The sequence below is a fragment of the Orbicella franksi genome, chromosome 9 (assembly GCF_964199315.1).
Source record: "Orbicella franksi chromosome 9, jaOrbFran1.1, whole genome shotgun sequence".
Classification (NCBI taxonomy): Eukaryota; Metazoa; Cnidaria; class Anthozoa; order Scleractinia; family Merulinidae; genus Orbicella; species Orbicella franksi.
The window spans coordinates 19162223-19178064 of NC_138153.1; the positions used below are offsets into that span (position 1 = coordinate 19162223).

General features: G+C 39.0%; 1 protein-coding gene and 1 pseudogene across 2 annotated transcripts in view; both read right to left on the reverse strand.

Annotated features, from left to right (window-relative positions):
- Positions 1 to 7394, reverse strand: part of LOC145498217 (uncharacterized) — a 30111-nt gene extending 22717 nt beyond the window's left edge. Inside the window, exons 1-3 of one of the 2 annotated variants that reach the window (XM_081478114.1) lie at positions 6901 to 7394; positions 6549 to 6715; positions 395 to 670 (exon numbers count right to left, since the gene is read on the reverse strand). In XM_081478114.1, coding sequence (XP_081334240.1) covers positions 395 to 670; positions 6549 to 6621 — 349 coding nt within the window. In that variant the 5' untranslated portion in view covers positions 6622 to 6715; positions 6901 to 7394. Of the gene's footprint in view, positions 1 to 394; positions 671 to 6548; positions 6850 to 6900 lie in introns of those variants that run through there. The other variant, XM_081478115.1, reaches the window with a different exon arrangement.
- A 4819-nt stretch (positions 7395 to 12213) lies between these two features.
- On the reverse strand, positions 12214 to 12938 carry LOC145498533 (uncharacterized; annotated as a pseudogene).
- Positions 12939 to 15842: the final 2904 nt, after the last annotated feature.

A 15842-nucleotide genomic window follows, 5' to 3' on the forward strand; every position in this document is an offset into this window, starting at 1 on the left:
CTTTTAAAGTCCTTGTATAGTTATATTTTCTGATTTTTTTCAAATAAATTTTGAAACTGTGTTTCTGAAAAATTGTTGAAATCCAAGATGGCAGACATTTTCAAATATGACATCATTTGGGCATGATATGAAATCATGATTGACATGTGACTATCACTTAAGTAGACAAGTATGTATGCTTCATATGCAGTCAATAGGTTAGATAACATTTTTTAGGTCATTGTCTTAACGTGTCTTGCATTCCCTGTTGTATTATACACCTGGGTGAAGAGAGGTATTGTGAGAGCAAAACACAGTGACCTCACTCAAGGCTCCAATCCTGACACGCTTGATATGGAGTCTATCACACTAACCATTTCAGACCCATTTAATACAATTTGTAGAGCATAATTACCATTAATGTAACAAAACTGTACTGCCAAGTCTTGGCGCTGTACAAATTTATGTTTTAACGCATCACACAAAGCCTGGTAAGTCGCAGCAGGACCTTTTTCTTGTTTCCAATGTTTTAACATGTGGTATCCCTTTTCAGACAGTTGGTCATGAGCTTGATTTATTTCATGAAGCTTTGCATCACTGACATCTAGGCGACGCCCAAGCTTTTTCCATTTTTCTACAATTTCATCACCCAGTTCTTCTAATTCATCATCTTTGGGTGTGCCATGTTTTACTACAAAGAGAAATGATTGTACCAATAAATTGTAAGTGTCGCTGTTATTGTTGCTCAGAAGACCAAATAATGGGTTTTCTATCTTCAAAATATTCCATCACAGCTACCCCAGTAATATTTGAAAATTACCTCTTTATCTTTAGTATAAACTTTAAATATTTTGCCAAAGAAATAAAGAAAATCTCAGTGGTGTCAAAATTAGTTGCTTTAATAACATTGTGAAGCTCTATAGGTCTGTGTGTTGGAGGATAGTGAGAATGAGAACAACTCCTGGTCTGACTCAGTTTTGACTGAGTGACGGATGAGATTAAATAAATACATCATTTCAGCCTTGAACCTTCCTCAGATATATGGTAACTATTTACAAGATAATATATAGATTTAGGCCAGCCTAAAAGTGTAGCTCCTGGGCCAGGTTGTTAGAAGCCCGATTAAGCTAACCCAGGAAGAGGTAGAATTTTGATTTTGAGTTTTGTAACTTTGCAGTGAAGTTTTCTGTATATTGTTTGGCCTTCTGTTTTGAGTTTTAATAATCACCAAATACACAAAACAAAGCAGCCAAAAACATTTGTACAGAGGAAAAAGTTATAATTCCGTTAACTTTTAATCCTGGGTCAGCGTTAACCGGCTTCCAAACAATCCTGCCCTGTTTTCAACAAGTTAACCCGGCATGAGCCTGCAATCCAATCAAAAACCAGCACTTGGTCAGTGGTCAACTTTAAAAAAATGCGTGACCTTGATGAGCTGTAAACTTGAGCCCGTGATATGGTCACATGATACTGGTCAGTGGATACCTTGTTTTGACAGGTGTCAATTGATCATAACATGGATGTCCAATATCAAAGAAGTACATGGCAAACCAAGGCTGCATGTCTCTGTCAGCCTATTATTTGGAGTTTATGGCCACCATGTTGCGCGACTCTGTCATCGTGTGTCGCGCGCCCATAAGCAATACCACTAGCCATGGTAAACAGGAGAAAATCAACTCATGGGTTTCCTTTTCTTCCTATACGAGTATAGGGCTCTGCTTAGTGGCCCTTCGGGCTGCCGGAGCTCTGCTAAAAATTTTAAAAACTGAAAAATCCAAATTTCAAGTCTGACAAAACATACAGAAATCTGTCAAATGGATTCAGTGCCAGCTTAAATGAGAAATCAAGGTGAGGGCCTCCCAGATGGGTAGCATGTTCCCTTGATCTTGGGGAGGGGAGGGGACAGGGGGGTGGGAGCCCAGGATATTTAAGGGGACAGGAGGGGAAAAGGCAAGAAGCAGGACTTCTAAGAGGGCTAGAAGCAGAAGAGAAATGCATTTATTATGCGTTTGAATACTCTCAAAAACAAGAACCCAAAATGTTATTTGACTTTCATTTAGTATCTTCTGAGACTTCTGAGCCAATCTGAATGACCAAGCAGAAATTCGCCCTTTGGGCTATTAAAAAGTGGGCTCACTTCCAGAGACATTGTAAGCCCTTTTACAGTGGTTAAATCAAAGGTCAGAAAATATCAAGCGGCATGGGTGCACATGTGTGGTGTAAGCTGTCAAAAGAGGTTGGGACCTGAGAAAGGTGGATTACCAATATTTTTAAAACAAAGGAATTTTAAATGCCTTAGAATAGAAAAGGGTGGGAACTGGGCTATAACAGTGCAGGAAGCAGGAGGTAACTTAATCACTTGACAGTTTCAATTTTTCTCCCTTGTTCCCAGCTCTATTTAATTTATTAATTCCATTTTTCCCTAAATTCCCTTTAATGGTAGAGATATCAATTGTTCGCTCAAATTATCCTCCAAAATAACCCTTGTTTCCTTGAAATAAAAGGCCATGTTGAGTGACCCTTGTTCTCCAATTTATTAGCCCCTGGAAGGCACTCTAAGGCAGCTCTCAGATCCCCTTCTACAGAATTCTTGAAACAAAAGGTACAAAGCCACATTCTTTTGAGATAAAAAAAATTCTATACTGGCAACTCCCTACAAATCCATCCATTATGCTTGGAGAGCTTGAATTAAGGAGCTGCAGATTGCAAGAACAATGTGTAGTGTAGTCTAAACGAGACTAAACGATGCTAACACAACGGTTTTAATGAAGCTCATAAAAGCCCGCCATTACTAGCCGTAATACAACAACAACTACATCCGGGATACATCTCATTCTACTGCGCAAGCCCGAAGGACCTATGACATCATAACATCATTACACAATGCAATCATGGGGGCACATTGTCTCTAGAGAACAAGCTTGTCTAAAAATGTAAAGACATGTGACTGAAATTACACTAGCACTGTGTCTTAAGAGTGTTGTTTGCATGTTACTGTATGAAGTGATAAAAATGTATTAACCTGTACTGGTGATGGACAAAACACTGCCCTCCAGTCCATGGACTACTCCAACGGGCTACTCATGACAAATAGACTACCCAAAAATGGACTACCCCCTGAAAGTACTGTTCCAAATAAGTACCATTTAATGTCCAGCTGCTTGTATACTTATATTGCACGTTAAACTTCTGCTCACACAGCCTCAAGCCACTGGTTTGAATTAACAAGCAACTGCTTCAAAAACAAAATGGTGCATTAAAACAATGAACTCAACCAAATTTAATCATTTGATTATGATCAACGACTGTTATCAATCAGCTGTACCAATTATCAGTATCAGGCTCAAACTTTACATTCTGTAAACTTGTGAGTGAGGAACCCAGTTTAATATTGATTTAGGAATAGCACAGTCAAAGCGATTGTCAATCTTATTCCACGTGATTCAGTAAACCACTTAACACATGCAGCTAAAAGATGACATTGAGAGAGGAGATGACAAGAGTATGGCTGTATAGTCAACCTTCCAGGAACAGTTCATTAAGATCATTTTTGACATAAATAGCAAGGCAGTGAACATTCAGGTCCTTAACCATTTATTAATAGCCCTAAATTTTTCCACAATAATTTACAACAGACTGAATCTGAGTGTTTACAATGGCACGCAACGCATGCAGAAGCAAAAATAATGACTTTTAAAAATTGTTCCTAACAGATTGGAACATACATGTAAGCAGACAAACTGATTCTTAAACTAAACTGTAGAACTTTTGTGTTAGAAATTTTAGTGGTTTACATTTAGGGTAGTCCATTGGTAGTCATTCAAGTAGGTCATGTACCACATCCATCGTGTTGATCCATGCGCTAGGGGTGAGCAAAATGTACCAACCCAAAAGAAAGATTAATAGCTACAGCTGTAAATTTTCCAAGGCATAATAAAGGAATGATGATGTCACACAATGCGTCATCACTTAAAAAACCACTTAATGTCACTGGTGCTAAATGTAATTTAAGTGGTTATAGCTATTTGCAGGGGCAGGTCCAAGGGGCATTCAAAATTAAAAGGAGGGGGCAATTTTGGCCCTTACAATAATCTGCAACTGTAAAGTAGGGTGGGGGCTCCATTAAAGAACTGGATCTAGTTTAAGTAGCTTGCAGAGCAATAAATAGGCATAATTTCATCATAGACACCAGAATAATAAGTTATAAGTCAGGCTATCTTGAGCCTGGAACATTACAATTGTAAAAAATACACCTAACTAAGTCATAGTAATACTGAACAAGTGGAATCTACTTGTCTATTTTGTGTTCAGTTATTCTAGAACAAAAAAAGACAGTTAAGTATAGCAGCCTACAATTTAAAATAGTACTCATTTGGAATATTACTTTTAGGGGTAGTACATTTTAGGGAAGTCCATTTTGGTAGCCCATTGGGGTAGTCCATGGACTGGGGGTCAGCGTTTTGTCCATCACCACCTGTACCAGGCTTTCATTTTCTTATATTAAGTATACAAAGCAGTGCAAGAGAATCAGTGTCCGTAGAACAAGGATTTCATATTATCAGAGGGTAGGAGAAATTACATAAGCTTTTTGTTGGGTCAGATAAATCTGTCCATAATAAGCGGGTGCCCCAAAAAGGTGGGCATTGGCATCCCTTAAAAATGGGTTCCACCATACAATAACAGTGTACTTCCCCTTAGCCTGCATAAGTCAAATGGGTGCGTGTTGCTCAGAACAAAAGTCATATTATTTTAACCTAACTTGAGGTCGCCTCTGTTTAGAGCGACCATTGAACCAGGCCACTTTGAAGAAAACCAGCCAATCAGAGTGTAAACTGAGAACAATGGATTCAGGTATTTCTTTTAAGAAGGCAAGTATTAGGGTCTGTTTGACCTCAATACATTGAATTAGTATAACCGATACCCTGTATTTAATAAACACAGATTCAGTCCTAGAAGGCAAATTAAACTAATAATTATATAGATTTAGGCCAGCCTAAAAGCGTAATTCCTGGGCCGGGTTGTTCAGAGCCCGATTAAGCTAACCCAGGAAAAGATAGAATTTTAATTTGAGTTTTCTAACTTTGTGGTGAGGTTTTCTGTATATTGTTTGGCTTTCTGTTTTAAGTTTTAATAATCGCCATATACACAAAACAAAGCAGCAAAACACATTTGTATAGAAGAAAAAGTTATAATTCGGTTAACTTTTAATCCTGGTTTTGAGTTAACTGGCTCCTGAACAATCCTGCCCTGTTTTCAACAAGTTAACCTGGTGTGAGCCCGCGATCCAATCGAAAACCAACACTTGGTCAGCGGTCAACTTCAAAAAAATGCGTGACCTTGATGAGCTGTAAACTTGAGCCCGCGATATGGTCACATGATACTGGTCAGCAGATACCTTGTTTTGACAGGTGTCAATTGATGATAACATGGATGCCCAATATCAAAGAAGTACAAGGTAAACCAAGGCTACAGGTCTCTGCCAGCCTATTATTTAGAGTTTGGCGGCCATGTTGCGCGACTCTGTCGTTGTCGTCGTTGCCGTTGCCGTTGCCGTCGCCGTCGCCGTCCCCATCGCTGTCGTGTGTACGGGCCCACGAGCAATACCGCTAGCCGTGATAACCATGAGAAAATCAACTCGTGGGTTTCCTTTTCGTTCCTATATAAGTATGGGGCTCTGCTTGGCAGCCCTTCGGACCGCTGGAGCTCTGCTATCATCATTATACATTTAACTTGGAAATTTAGCTCAAAAACTCATTTTGCAACATCTATTTAAACTGCAACGATATGTACAAAATTTAGGATCGAAAGTAGCCAAGTAACAAATGGTTCTTGAGAGGTCTATGTGCATAACACTTGACTCAGCTGTTCACTCTCCTGTTGGGTTTCCAATTTTGCTATAGAGCTATTGTTTGTATTCTTCATCATGTTATTGGTTTATTTGAGAAATCGCCATGATTTGTTCTCAAGAAAATATGTTCTAATTGGTTTAAACTCTTTACCAAGTGGCCCTGAGTTTAAGTAGTTGCACTTTAAAATTTCACACCTTAGTTCCTTCAAGTTATTATAATCCAAACAAAATGTATTGCAAGACAACAACATCATGTAATACAACACTATTAATTTAACAGAACAACAGAAAATTTATGGCAACTTTAGCTAACTAGTGAGAGTTAATTGTGGCAGGTTGTGTTACAGATTCTATCTTCTGATTTAAGTTTACATAATATTATGGCAGAATATCTTGATACTCACAGGACAATTTGAAAATCTCAATAAAATGTAAATGAATAAATAATTGTAGATACAAGATATAAAATAAATTAAATCAAATAACTAAATAATCGATATAGCTCAAATATCAGATAGTTAAATAAATAAATACATACATGTGAGATTCATTTGTTTTTCTTGTTGGACATGATATGCAAATTTTACTTGACTCCCCCAGAGTTCCCATTCCCTTAGCTTATTTAATACTCCACTCTCCCCACTTGGATCTTCGGACTAAAATTCAAAACAAACGAACAAACAGAAAGTACGATTACTTTCCTAATGGTAATGATTCCTACCTGTTCTAGGCGCAGCTTGCTGTGAGAAGCGGAAGGGAGAAATTTCATCGATGTCTGCAGCTCCCTGTGCCATGTAGTTGGCCGGAAGTGCCAATGAAGCACTGAAAGTTATTTCTTAACTGTCTTCTCTTTGCAGCTTAAAATAATTCACATTAAGTTCCTTTTTTCTGCGGTCGCAAAAGACATAACAGAAAAATTCAGTGAGAGATGTACTGCCCTCTCTCAAGTAATAGTTAGGGCACTGTACGGTCGATGCCTGTAAGCCAGACGCATATCACCTAGTCGAGGTGATATGCTTCTGTGTAAGCTTATGAAGTAGTAGATTTGGTTAGAGTAACGACAGTAAGCTTACCTCCTAAATTCGCAGTTTTTGGCTCAAGACGAATCCCTACCAAACTGGAAGACTGGAGAAACTTAAAAACACCATAAACTACTAAGCAGCACTGGCTGAATCCAGCTGCTAGAACTCCAGGCAATAACTCACAACAATCGATTTGAAATACCCACTTAAGTCCTCAACGACGCTCGCAGTACAGAACCAACAACACTTCGATGGCGTTGTTTGTTTTCCAATCGTTTTGTAATCCACCAAATTCTTATTTTAACTTCAACTCTTTTTTTAGAACGTGTGATTAATTCCTCCGGCAGACGCTATTTCGACGCCCAGAGAGATCTGTGGGAGCTCCGTATGCGGAAGATCAAGTTTCGGCTCATCACGCAATATGTAGCATACTTCCCGTTACTGCGGTTTTGGTGCTGTGTATGGTGGCCGAGAACTGCTATTAAAAATATTCAAATTTGTAGGAATTATTTTTGTTATTTTTTTTTAAATTTTGATTTATTTCTTATTTTTCTTTTTAAAATAAAAGCAAGTGAAAGTAAAATGTAAAATAGAAATAAAATGAAACCAAAGATAAATGAAATCAAATCAAAATTAAATTAACTACCCAGCCGAGCGCTGCCACTAGTTTTTTTTTTTTTTTGGGTCCAAAAAAAAAAAAATTGTTCATGGCCGAACGCTGCCACATGGCCGAGGGCTACCAAACAAACCCAGAATGCTTTGCATGATCCCATGACCTCTGGGTTCAAATTCCATTCGAGCCTGAATTTTTTTCAGGTTTTAATTTCACAGCTGTTTAAGTTGTGTATATAACTGCGATGATCATGTCTTCATATCTTCCTTCGCAGTTAAAATATATGATCTTTCATATTTTCATTTGCTTAAAACAGATAAATTACTGTGAAGTAGCACAAACAGTACATAGATTATCTATTTCTGTTGTTTTCATGTGGTAAGTAAGATTCTCTAATAACTTTGTTATCACCCATAACCCTTTTTCATTAAACTTTTATTCGCTCTTTCCAGTGCCAAGATGGTAATTAAGGCAATTTATCCACAGCACTTTAATTGACATCCATCCAGAGCTAATTATGTCCTCAGATCTCACTTCTCCAATGGGGAGAAGAATCCAGGAGAGGCCAGACAGAAAAAACGCAATAAATTCAAATCTCTTCCTCTGTAAATTAGTTCTTCACCTTCACTCTTTTTGAAGAATATATTTTATAGAACATCAAGGCAGAAATTTGCAAAATTTTAAGAATATTTTAAGAATAAACCTGAGGCTGAGGATGAGATTTTGAAAAGAATATTATTTTGTGTTGCAATTTGTAAATACAATTTTAAAAAAGCAACGATAACAGCACTAGCTGTATATTCGATGCCAATAACATTTCTGCCAGAAGTTATGGGCTTTGTATCAATAAGTCTTAAATGCCTGCAAGCTGGCTCTAAAATTACTTTAACACCATCCAGACACCAAATATCCTTGACAACAGAAGTGTCATATATATTTATTCATTTATTTATTTATTTAACTTCATCCAACTAAAATACTTAACTTATATACATCAAAATTCATTTGGCAGGGAGATCACTACAACGTAGCCAATTACAGTGGATCCCTCGGTACATATGCTTTAATCTAAGAATATTCACAAGAATATTTTCAACCTAAAAACGGTAGAAAAGTAAAATATTCAGCCTCTGCAGGAAAAACAATATCATTATTAGGAAAAGAGTGTATTTGAAATGGCAGTTGAAATAAGCCTAAACCTAATACAGAAAGAAAGCCTATACTTAAGGAACACGTGTCCGGACACAAGAAAATAGAAACAAAATAGAAATATTTCGAATTTTTTTCGAAATCTGACCTTTTAGAAATAAAACAAAATCTATGCATAGCTTAATGAGGATTAAAATCTAAATATCAAATCCATGAAAAACATCCCGATAAAGTAATTTGCCTGGGAGCCTTTGCATTTTTTCAGAACCAGTCACATGACCAAGGGTGTGGCTTGATGACGTCATCACTGTTGTTACTGGTCATGAAGAAGTTAAGGTAATTCCCCTGAAATAGAACTGCACATAGGTTTTGGTTCAAACTTTGTCCATCGAATATTTATCACACGAGAACTTTAATTATAAAATAAAAAAGGGGGTGCCCATGCTCGTTAAGGAGCAGTGGGGAAAATGTCCCATTTTATTGTTATTTAATGCTTATTACAAGAATGCATTCCAAGTTATTGTAAACTCTTTGTGAGCCCAGACTCATGAAAACATGCCTCAAACTACAGTCAATACTTGTGTCAAACTCAAATAAACTTTTTAAGTTTGATTTTGACAGACAGCTGAATCCTTGTTAAAATATTGGAACCAAATTGCTTGCCACGGCTATCAAACTGCAAAATAGAAAAGACTATAGTGCAGCTGCTATTTTCCTTATTTATTCAATTTTCAACAATAGAAATCAGATCAGTCTTTTCTCATACAAAGCTGGTGATTAGTTGATTAAAATGACTGGAAAAAAATTTGGGGTGCCCGAGCTCGTTAATGAGCTATAGCCATTTTTCAGCTGACAGAACTCAATATCAAGGCAAATCCGCCATGTTTTCAATGTGCGCATGCACGAACGCGTGCTAATGACGCCATAAATTATGTGCAGTAAGGATGCGCAATGCAATACTGGGGTTAAGGTGGCTTACTACAGTGTTTCTGAAACTCAATAGCACGCGCTACCATTGCCTGCCAAGCGTCAGTCAGTAATCGCGCGTTCAAAAAAGACGCAAGAACCCTAAGAAGAAATGAAATCACTTCAGTATTTGAAAGGCATTAAATTACTTTGGTATACATAGCAATAGTTTCAAACTCTGTTCAAACACGTGTTTAAGTCTAGGGCCAAAAAAATATGACAAAAAGAGCTCTATAAATAGCTGGTGAAAGCTCTAATTTACTCTTGCTTTCTCACGTGCGATACATGGCGTCACATGAGCGCGCGCTTAAATAAATAATCACGCGTGACACCATGCGTGTTTTTCTGATTTTTGTGACGTCAGTGTGACCAAATGAATGCTATTTTCTCGTATTCCCTTCGGTGAATTTTTTGTTTTCATTTGGCTCAGTTCTAACCACATACTGTTCCTATAAAATACCCTGTTTTTTGTTAAAATCTGTCAGAGCTAAACTAGTATATTTAGAATAATAACAAATTACAGAATATTGGAAAAACCGTCTGAACAACCTTGACTTTTTACCAATTCAAAATGTCAGGTAATATAATTTCCATTATGTGGCGAAGTATGAGAAAATTTCACTGAAGGAAAGTATAAATATTAAAGAGTTTAGGCCAAATTGAGGAATATATCTGCCTGTCATTAGATGAGCTGTTGCCATGGTAATGGCCTAAATCCAAGAATTGACAACCAAAAGATAAGCCTTATTTTCACAGTACCCATACTGGTATATCGCTACAGGGAAAACTTTAAGAGAAATTAACTAAAAGTTTCCTTTTCTAACTCGCGCTCTATAGGGAGGGTGTTCGCAATTACTCTAGGGAGCCACCTTAAAACACATCAAACAACTCTAAACTGAAAATGATGGGATTACATGAGAATAAATTTTCCTTAGCAACGGCTTTAAAAGATCAGTTAATGGGCCCTTAAAGTCTAACGGAAAAGATTCACTTTTCGAGTCGTTAACGGTAGTCTGATTCAACATCGCTTGAACCGAACTGCAATACAATCTCCTGTATCCCTTTCTTATTTGCATAAACACTCGTTACGTCCGCCATATTTCTTTAGGATGTATTTAAACCAATCAGCCTGTTCGTATGAATGAGCCAATCATCAAGGGTGTTAGCTCAGCATTGCCAAGGGTTCCTGCCCGCCATTTTGTAAAGTGGAGAAGGCCCTGGGGACGAGGTTGCCTCGGAAATATATTCGATCGATTTGCATGTTATTGACGCTGAAGGGCGTGAAATTTCACGGGAGAAGAGAATAAGTGAATAAGGCTAATATCTATGGAAAAAGTTGATACATTTTTTGCGTACATGCAGCGGTGGATCCAGAGCTTGGACTAAGGAGGGCGGGGACGGTTTTATTTTGGTCGCCTTGGCAGCTTTTCTTCTCTCTGTGATTTCTTCTCTTTTTTACCCAAAATAAGGAGGGGGGGTGGCCCTCCCTAGATCCGCCACTGACATGTGCGGAAGTGAATTCGGCGTTTACCATGTGGAAACGTTCTTGCCTTGTGGTTGACAAGTTAAATTTTGCTTCAAGTCAGTAAAATTGTGTTATTTGAGACAGGAAACTTAGCTGACGAGAGTGCTTTAAAAATGTTCTTGAAAATATTGTCGGTGATTAAAAATAGAAAATGGTGAGAAAATGTTCTATTAAACCCACGAGGGATAGGCCTGGTCTGGAGGGCCGAATTTGAAATAAACCGGACCCCGGCATTTAGTCAGGGAAATACAGTATGTCTTTTTATTATTAATATTATTTACAAATGTTCTAAAAAGCTGTGAGTACTAATAATATTTAATATTCCCAAAGTATACAAATTGTGATTTCTAATACCATTAACAAGCTAGTCCAGTCCCTGACCTCTCCTTTCTTCCCGCCCCATATAGGGGCTGAACCCAGGCGAGTAATGTCCAGGATTGAACGCAGTTACGGAAACTGCAAAATTTGCGATAATTGTCAAGACCATCGACAAAATCTTCGAAATTTATTCAAAGGGTAGCAAGGAAGGTCCTTCCAAAGTTACGAAAACTGCGATATTTACGAGATTTCGCTAGCCCATCAACGAAAGTTACGATAATTATTCAAAGGACCACATTGTTGTCCTGATGAAAATTACGTAAACTGCGATATTTATGACATTTGCAAAAGCATCGACAAAATGTAATGTTTGAAATTTTTTCAAGTGATTATTGAAAGCCCAGTTTATAATTGTTTTCATTTTCAGTTTGTCTTTGAGGGGTCATCAGCATGCAACTTTATATTATTTGGAGAGGCCTATATAGTGAATGCAAGTTAAACCAAGATATTAAAATGAAGTACATTGCACTCTCAACTCACAACAAAGTTAAATTTCCGTTCAAATTATTTGTTTTATTTCTAGTGGGATATGCAAGATCAATTAATAGTGTAAATTAAGTAGCTCATTTCGCAAGTAATTGTATTTTCTGTAAGAAACTGTATTCAATATTGTATTGCCAGCATAAGTAACCCGTACTGTAAGTAACGTAAGTATTGTTCTGCAAGTAGAGTAGCGTAATGATACCTGCATTGTAAGTAATGTTTGTAGAATTGTGTTTTGTAAATTAAAATATTAAAAATTAAAACAAATTAAAACAAAAATAGTAAGGATAATAAAGAGTTTTGTTAATTCGCGTCGTGACTTGGAAACGGCAAGATTTGTTGCTTTGTCGTCGGTATTGAACCGGACGTGGTAAATAACCCGAGAATAACAGAAAATAATCATAGCACTCGGTAAAACAAGACCAAATGCCAAGAAAACAAATATGTAAATCGCGTTAAAAATTTCGAATCAAGCAGGAACCCCTGTTGTTACGTTCGCCAGCTGTAAGTTGCTTGTTCCATCATCGGAGCATTTTCACAACAATGCTGAGAACCTTGAGAATTAACAACGTACCCTCCAGCGCTCAAAATGCCCACAAAAATCCATATTGCGAGAGTGACTTTCTACATCAGAGATTTGCTCGCTCATTTCAAATGCACAAAGCGTGTAAGAGTAGCAAGAGCTCCACTGCCAGTGAAACGAGAAAATAAATTGAAGCCAAAACGTTCGCGACGAATTGAAAAGAAGAATGTGAAACACTGTTCGAAATAAAAATTATGACCAAGAAAGTGCAAATGCAGACTCCGAAATCTGACCAAGCGAGGTTGGATAAAAGGCATTTGTTCACATTCTGCAGTTTTTTTTTGGGGGGGGGGGGGGGGAATTACGACAAAGACGAGAAAATTTCCAAAAAGAGTGAAGAGGAGAAGTGGAATGGAAATTCCAGTTATGACGAAAGGTAGCGCATCTGTTAAGTAGTGAAATTACGTTGTTTTCTAGAGGAATTTATGTTAGGTGTCAGGCGTTCGCGAGGCAAAGGACTGGACATCCTGGTAAATGTCATATGACGTCAGCAAAAACCATGTGCGAGAGAATCGAGCGATAAAAAGTTGTGAAGAGGTAATCTTATGTTCAGTTGGCAAAGAATACACGTGGAAAACCTAAAACCGTGTGGATATTTTACGCAACATTTCTGGGGGCCTGTCGGGGAGGATTTTTCGACGGAACTGTATGGATTTGTCTGTATTGATGTTTGTTTGATCACTTCGTGCGAGGACTTTATGTGGACCGCCACCATCACATGTTCAATCACATGGCGGATTGCACTGGAAGACTTTTGCCGAGAAGAATGCGACGGAAAAAAGGTGAAAAAAAGGTGGAACGTAGTAGTGAGGCTGGTAAAAGGTGGGAACGCTGTTTTATGTAATGGATTTTGTGGGTTTCTGATCGTGTTGTTTACAAGTAAGCATAAGCTATAAACAAAATGGCGGAGGAAAAACTGATTCTTCTGGATCGTAAGATTTTGTCGCGGGACTTGAGTGCGTTATGTGAATTTGCTCCTCATGCGAAAAAAAAATCGGCAATAGAGGGCAAGGGAAAATTGATTGTTATTCGGGCCATCAGACACAAAATTGAGGATTCGTTTGAGAATTTAACTGGCGATGACCAAATGGAGTATGTTGACGAATTAATTGCTCATTTGGGCCCTCCGCAACTTGAGGGAATGGAACATGAGTATGGCCAGGAGGAATTAGAAACCAAAGGTGAACTAAAGCAGCTCCAAAAGGAACTGGGTGATTTAGAATCCAAACAGAAGTTAGTCGAAGAGAAACTGGCCGAGATAAAGAAAGAGAAACCTACTGATCCAGTAAAGGGCGAGGGTACAATTAACTTTCCTGTGAAGGGGGTTGAGCAAAGCATATTCCGCAGGGATTTTAAAATCCTAGGGGTGGTGGGTGAACCTGGGCAGAAAGACAAGCTGGGTTATCAGGCGCTGATCTCCCAACTAGAAGCCGGGCTTGCGAAGGGATATTCAGATAAAGAAGATGTTAGTGCTGTAGTCCGTGCGGTACAGCCAGGTTTACAACCGAGAAGTTATTTAGAGAACATGACTGTGCTCACCCTGCCAAGGCTGCGTAAAATTCTTCCATTTCCACGAAAAGAATGCAACAGAACTTTACCAGCTGTTAACAAACATTGCCCAACAACCCAATGAAGATCCTCAGTCATTTTTGATGAGAGCACTCACCATAAGGCAAAAAGTAATTAGTGCCTCAAAAAAATCTGGTAGTGGGATCAAATATGATGCCTCTTCAGTGCAGAGTCTGTTTCTTCATGCCTTGGAAACAGGTTTGGCTGATGAAACCATTCGTGCCAAAGTAAGACCGCTCACCCAGGACCCTGAGGTTGCAGATGAAGATCTCATAGAAGCCATGAGCCTAGCCATATCTGCAGAGACAGAGAGAAGTAATAAGTTTAGTCTTGCAAGCAAGGGAAAATCTGCTAAGGTGTACACAGTAGAGAGTTCAGCTGATACAAGTACAAAGAAAGAGGAGCCGAAGGAGCAGCAGAACGATCAGCGCATTCTAGCAAGCCTGAAAGCCGTGCAAGCAGATCTGGCTTCAGTGCGGTCGGAAGTTGAGACACCCCGTGAAACAGCAATTAGCCAGAAAGCAGACTCCATAAGGCCTGCTCGTCCTGGAAATGGAGTGACAATGGGAACAAGGTCACCTGGTTGCCAAGAGTGTAGGTGAAAGAGGGAAGGCGACCGCTGCCCACATTGCTATCTCTGTGGTGACCCAGACCACATTGCACGCTATTGCCAAACCAATTATAGAAGTCATCCGGGAAACGCACCCAGGCTACCCCCGCGGGACAGGGAGTGGCCTCGCCAGAGGAAAAGAAGTCCCACCGGCACCAGTGTAGTGGTTGCCTGAAATTTGATCGCCACACACAGTTATTACAGTGTTCATCGTGCCAGTCTGTGCGGTACTGTCCCGTGGGTTTCCAGAAGGCTCATCGACCAAAACACAAGGTGTTGTGCAAGGCAATCAAGGAACTCTCTGAGAGAGGAGCTCGTAAAGGAAAGGGGTTAGGAGATACCCAAGATGAGAATGTGTATGCTAACCATATCACCCTAAGGCAACAAAAGCGTATAGCCAAGCTGGTGGGAAGGAAATGCTCGGTGCAGTGCTACCTAGACGACAAGCCTTTAGAAGTTTTATGGGACACCGGAGCCCAGGTCTCTATTGTGTCCGAAGGTTTTCTGCAGAGCCAGCTATCATCTGTCCAAATACAAGATGTTGAACGGTTACTTGGTTCCAATGGTTCTATTAGTTTGCAAGCAGCAAATGGAACTGATATCCCATATTGTGGGTGGGCAGAGATTGGTGTGAGGTTATCAAATGAGAATGAGGCAGAGATAATAGTTCCATTCATAGTAACGAAGGAGAACATTGAACAGCCCATCATTGGTTTTAATGTCATAGACCTAATGGTCAAGAACACTGACGGCGAGGTGGATGGGGACAAATTACTAGGAAGGATGATGAAAAGCTTCCACCAAAGTAGAGATAGTGACATACAAGCCTTGATAAGCATCATACGTGCAACTAATTCTGATGAGCTTTGCCTGGTTAAATCCACTAAGAAGGCACATATTGTCCCTGCTGGACAGACTGTTCGTTTACCTTGTCGTGCCAACAATGGACCAATTTACCGCAAGACACCGGTAATTTTTGAACCAGATGAGTTGGCTACCTTCGCGCTCTGCAAAGTTCGGGGCGCCGATGGCGCGGTGAAACTTCAATAAATCTTTTCACCCTTTCGCTCCTTTCGAAGTGATTAAAAGGCCCTCAATTCTCTAAAATTATTTAATC